Source organism: Apteryx rowi, unplaced genomic scaffold (assembly GCF_003343035.1).
Source record: "Apteryx rowi isolate R43461 unplaced genomic scaffold, aptRow1 scaffold_136, whole genome shotgun sequence".
Classification (NCBI taxonomy): domain Eukaryota; kingdom Metazoa; phylum Chordata; class Aves; order Apterygiformes; family Apterygidae; genus Apteryx; species Apteryx rowi.
This window is the reverse complement of record NW_020447597.1, coordinates 1,298,931-1,304,930: the sequence shown is the minus strand read 5'-3', so window position 1 is coordinate 1,304,930 and position 6,000 is coordinate 1,298,931. Positions and strand designations below refer to the sequence as shown.

The 6,000-nt window shown below is 36.2% G+C and overlaps 1 protein-coding gene across 1 annotated transcript in view; it reads left to right on the top strand.

Annotated features, from left to right (window-relative positions):
- PHF20L1 (PHD finger protein 20 like 1) overlaps nucleotides 1–6,000 on the top strand; it is a 57,282-nt gene that overhangs the window by 27,221 nt on the left and 24,061 nt on the right. The window contains exons 11-12 of the mRNA XM_026057082.1: nucleotides 1,267–1,452; nucleotides 1,654–1,860. Of these exons, the coding sequence (XP_025912867.1) occupies nucleotides 1,267–1,452; nucleotides 1,654–1,860 (393 nt within the window). The remainder of the gene's footprint in view (nucleotides 1–1,266; nucleotides 1,453–1,653; nucleotides 1,861–6,000) is intronic.

Genomic DNA, 6,000 nt, shown 5'->3' with positions numbered 1-6,000 from the left:
AAAAAAAAAAAAAAAAAAAAAAAACGGGTTACTGTAAATCAAAAGCTAAGGTTTTTGCCTCACTTTTAGGGTAGTGATTAAAATAAGGACTGAAGAATTTACCTGCATCATGTTCCCCTTTAGCCTTTAATTGATATCTTCCCTTAGGAGATAACTGTTTCTTTTAATCTTTTCTCACAGATAACTTTAAAATGAATGGGAAAGGGAGGTGAGCAAATTCAGTCATCTTTGTTTATTCAGGAAACGGTGGTTTAGATTGTATCTCTAGGTGTCCCCACAAAATACCAGTCAACTATCCTTTAATAACGTCCCCCCCACCCCCCTGACGATGGTAAGTAAGTATCCTTGAGGATGTCTGCGTTTTTGACTGAAGTTAGACTTTTCTTTAGCAATATTTTAAAAACAAACCAATTTTAAAATTGGTAGCTTAATAGCTTAGATCTTTTTAGTGTTGTCTTTTGAGCAGTGGCTTTCAAGTCTTGACCAACTCAAATGGAAATTTAATTCGTGTTTGCTTTGTCTTTCTTTTTGAATCTGCACATCTTTGACTCTCAAAACTGTCTGTATGAGAAAAGAGTGATTTGCTCTGTAATAATATATGAGTTGATATTTTTTCCAAGGCAGAGTTTATGAAACTGCGAAAGGGGAGAGGTTTAGGGATGTCTGTGTGCGTGGTTTTCTTTTTTTAATGAATCAGGCCTGTAATATCCTATATCAATCCCTCTTTTTTTTTAATTTGAGGTTCTTGAGACTTTTTGCTATGCCGTGCGCTGGCAGTGTACGTTTGAAGTATAGTTGGGGTATTGATATCAGGTTAGCAGAAAATGGGGAGATCAGATATAAACCACTGCTTTTGCTTATTTATTTTTAAAGTTGTATGCTAATAGTATTCCTGACTTTTTAGATATTTAATTGTGATCATTTATTTAACTGTGATCTGATACTGCAAAACCCTATTACCCTACTCCTTTATAAGTGGTCTACTCTCATGGTTTTTTTGGATGATTTTGCTTATTGTAAATACACTTTATCAGTGGGAAAGTAGATGCACTAAAAACATATAATAAGCAAAAACCAAAATCATGTCTCAAAGCATAACTTTTTTCTGGTAGTCATAGTTTTTAATTATTTGCCAATTCTGTTATGATTACTAGTTCTGCAGATGAGAGCTATTTAAAACACTCCCCATCTCTAGATCTCTAAAATACTACGGTAAGATTATGGTGTATATCTCTGCTTCATGAACATTGAAAGATCTCTTTTTAGGTCCATCACAGCCAGTGAATTCCCCTAGATCCTACAAACATAGCCAGCGGAGGAGAAGATCACAGCGTTTAGCCACTTGCTCGTTGCCTGACGATTCTGTAGAAAAAGTTTCTTCTCCCTCTTCAGTTACTGATGGAAAAGTGTTCTCCATCAGGGCTCAAAATCAACAACCATCAAAACTGGAGGGTAATGTATCTTAATCTAATAAAGAACAGCCCAAGAGAAATTAAATMGTAAAGATTAGATGTTTTTCATCTAATGGGATATTTTGACTAACTGTAGCTRTAGCTCTATGCTGTTCATATGTTATGTAACACCACAACCCAAACTGTTATTTATTGGGCCTATGTATCTTTTTTTTAATATTACATTCTTTCTTTTATGTAGTACCTGATGTTGCTCATATGTCACTTGAGAAGCGTGGACCATGTCTCCCTCTTGACTTAAGCCGTAGTTCCGAAGTTACAGCACCATTATCCACAGAATCCACTTTCCGTAATGAATACCCCAATAAAGAAAAGGAGGATATTCAGATGATTACATATCTTTCTTCCAAAGCAGTAACTGATGGAAGAGTAGCTACAACAGCGTCAGGTAAAGAGATTCAGTTTTCAAGCAGTTAGTTTACAGTTATAGGGTTAAAACGTGTGTATTCAATCACACAGAAGGAAGGGATAGACTTTTTTTTTTCCTCTCCTGCGAGCTTCCAGCTTGCCCCTCTTCCTGGGGTCCATCTGGATTCTGTCTCCCACCAGCTTTGAATTGCATTGGCACATTTTCTAACGGACTTTAAGGTGGATCTGATTTAATCCTACAGAGAGAGCRCGGCATATAAAAAATAATATTTCTTTCTAAAGACTTTTTTAATGTTAATACTTGTAAATTATTTTATATAGCTGTTTACTAACATACTARTATATGTGATGAACTCATGTATCTTGTGGCTTCAGCTTTAAAACTTGCCAGAATTTTCAGAGTCAGTCAGCATTCCTTTGCAGACCTTTGGTTTGCAGTGGAAATCTTGTYCTTTGCCTTTTAGGAAATATTACTTGAAAATACTTTTGAAAATTCCTCTGTGATTTGTATAGATTATGGAAGGGTTCACCTTCACAGAGTTAGTACAGAGCCCAATACTGGAACTGTGTGCTACACCTCACTTCACCAGTTTATTGGATACTGAATCACTTGGATATAAGCAATGAGAGACCCTAAAAGTGGATCCTTGATATTCAGTGCATGTTAAGTGTCCATGTGCTTTTTCTTTTTTTTCCTTCTTAAATAAGCCTCTTATGTAGGTGAGTATCATACTGTTTTTTAATTGGCTTCCAAGACAGAATTCTTTCACTAGCCGTTTTTTGAATGAGAAAGCTGTTCAATAAATTAGGAGGAAAATCGAGTTTGTACAATGCTGGGGAAGCTTCTGATGAATGTGATTCAAAATAAGGGAGAGGACCATGACCTTTAAGTATGTAACTTTATGCCATCCTGAAAAGATAACTTGTCTTGTTTAGGAGAAAAACTGTAGCAACTTTGCATTAAGTGAAAATATAGCTACAGTATTCGATAAGTTTAAAATATATGTCCCCTTCTTGGGTATCTGCATACGCATGTTCCCATTGACTCTGTATGTTAATTGCTTTATTGAATTGCAGCATAGTTGCTTAACTTGATGCAAAAAAGGCTGGGTAGGACTCTTGGGTCAGTATTGTGTAGATTAAATTATATGATTGTAAATATCCTTTCTCACAAAAAAGCTATTAATCTCTTCAACTAATTTGTGAAATTAAGGATGACAGGGATTTCTAATGAACTATTTAAGCTTTTTAAAAATTACTTAATTTGTCAAGTGAAACTGCTACAGTCGTGGCTTGCCTTTGGTATATTGCCTGATAGCTGAATCATAGATTTCTGAGAAAATTCCTTCTGCAAAAGCCCTTTCATCTCATGTCTTCTGCCACTAAGAGAAGTGCTTTTGGAGGCTCTGTATCTGCCCACTTGGAAAACAAGATCATAAAAGAAACAYGCAACTACCATCTGTTGCTTTTTTATTAGAACTCATTTCAGTTACTACAAATGTAACTGACTCTGGCTTTTCTGAGTATATTTTCTAGATAAGTTAATGCATAGGTGATTTCTTTGCTGCCTGCTTCCCTCACGGGACTGCTTTGGGATTCAAATAGTCTGGTTCTAAGTCCCTCCTCTTCTGTGTCAATGAATATCATCGTACCAGTTTATTGATTGAACTTGGTTTTGATCCTGGGCCACAGCTGAGTCTAACCAAAGAAATAACATGCTTTATTTATAATCCCTTTTATTTATGACTGAAAAATATTTGACAAAGCAAAACACTTTGTGTCAGGGAAAGCCATGCCCTGACATAAAATTGTCTGCTATTACTGCTTGAGTCTAGAATGGGAARGTGGAAGCGCTTGGAACCTTTGCTAAAGGTGTTTAACTAAAGGTACTTAAGCACGTGCAATTACACAGAATACTTCCATACTTCAATAGCATGAGTACCATCAATTCTTTTTATAATTTCTTTTATCTAATGAACCTCTTAGTGGCATTTGTAGCRTTTGGGCAAACAAATATATAAAGGAGGGGTTCCCAAAGCTTTCCTTTCTCAACCTTGCTGATGCTTGAGAGTACTGCAAGTAGTTGTAGCTGTTTACTTGCAAATGGAGGAACATCTGGCTGCCTAAGCATAATTAAAATATTGTGGTGTTCAGCATGTACATTGCGCTGCTCTTCTGTGCCAAAATTTGAGAATTCTGATGTAAAATGCAGACTTCTCTGTAATTATCTGGGKTTTTTTGTAATCTGAAAGAACTATTTTAAATCCATTTCAACTTAAGATATTTTAGATTTCTTTAGGTTCTATTGAAGCAACTTGGACGAATCTTTTGTGTCGAAATCTGATCATCTAGATTTTGACAATACCATGGAATTTGCTAAGTGTGCTTGAGTCAGACTTGCTGTGTTCTTAATCCTGGAAAACTCAGTACATCACAGTAGATAGTTTCAGAAATTATGGAGGTAATGGAAATATTTAGCCTTAAGAAGCTTATCATGATCACTGACCATTCTGAAGGTAGCTGCAGAAGAATATTAATTAGACTATTTAGAAGAGTGCTATTTAGGTACTATTTAGACCCAGGGATGTAATTTGTGTCTTTGAAAGTATAGACTTCTGATGTAGGGTACATGTTGAACCAATAGAAAAAATAATTTTGCACTGTCAAAAATAATGCATTTTAATGATTTCTTATTCAAAAGCTGCTAGCTTGGTGCCTTTCCAAGGAAAGGGATGAGAAAAGAGATAATTTTCTGTACTGAAGTGTAGAAATGTATATAGCAATTTATARTATTAACACAATTTCCTTCACAAAGTCGCTGTTCAAAATGAACAGCTTGTCATTTTATAAAGGCAGTACGAGAGCATTGTAACCAATTCCTTCAGTCTGCAGGCTGCATGGCACTACTGTATTGTTCTGGTGGCACTGGTGCGCTAATATCTAATTTCTGAACTGATGCACTTTAGCTTTGGCTAAACTGGTATATGGACCCACTTGTGCGTGCCTGATATTGTAAATGCACACAATTACGAAAATTCTTCTATTTGTCAAACTGCTTAAAATATAGATGATTTGCTTTTTCTGTCACTGAGCCTATTACCGACTTCAAATTCACGGTCAGTCTGAATACATTCAAAACACTGTAGTTTTCCACTGCTAACTACATGAAATTCAGATCTTTTTGTAATTGTCGGTTTCTTTAAATTCATGGTTATTTTTCTTGTTTTCTGTAGCTCTACGCCATTTGTGTTTGGCAGTTATATACTTAGCAAACGTAATCTCAGTAAGCAATCTGAATTTTAAATTTTAAGCAGAAGGAAAAATTATTGTTACACGTTAGCTGCTATTCCCYGTTCTAGCTCAGTCTAGATGATTTTGCTACCACAGTAACATTTGGTTGACTAAATGGGAAAAATTCACACTTACGCTAAAAGAAAAAAGTCRTTGTATACTTTTATGTAGTTTAAAGTTTACTGCAGCATGATCAAGAAACAACTGCTGTATGGAATTTTCAGAAAAAGAAATCTGTTTTTTTTTTAATAAACTTTTGGCAGTTTCCTAGTTACCCTGCCTTTAAGAATTACCTACACTCTAACAACGTAAACCTCTTGTTACTTTACAGACATGTTTTTTCCACTCCTAACATCTGTTGACAGTCAATTTTACTTCCTAATTTGGACTCCGYTTTCAGTGACTTCTGCCGTTCTGCCTGCCCTGAAGTTTCCAGCTGATTCTGTGGGGTAGTTGTTTGTTGAAGGCAAACAAGAACCTTTCACGTCCTCGTCCTTCCTAGGGGCACTGTTCTGGGCAGGGTCTGTTATCATCCAGAATGTGTATTTAAAGGGTGTTTTGCTATCGGCATCCTAAGCACTGAAAATTCAAAAGGTGAAAAACGGTCATGCTCCTTTGTTTTCCTGGGAGAACCCAGACTTGCGCCGGCTGAGTTATGCTCCAAGTCGTGCGTTAGTAGTACGGAAGTTGGTATTTTTGTTGTTAGGAAAGGTGAAACATCAAAAGCCACAGAGTGGCATACGCTGTAACAAAAGAAGTCATTTCACATGGGGATAACTTATTATAGTTTGTTGAACTGAAGTAAGCCATACCACTAAAAGCAGTTCTCGTGCCGCTGCGTTTGTACCACGGCGCTCTGTTACGCGCC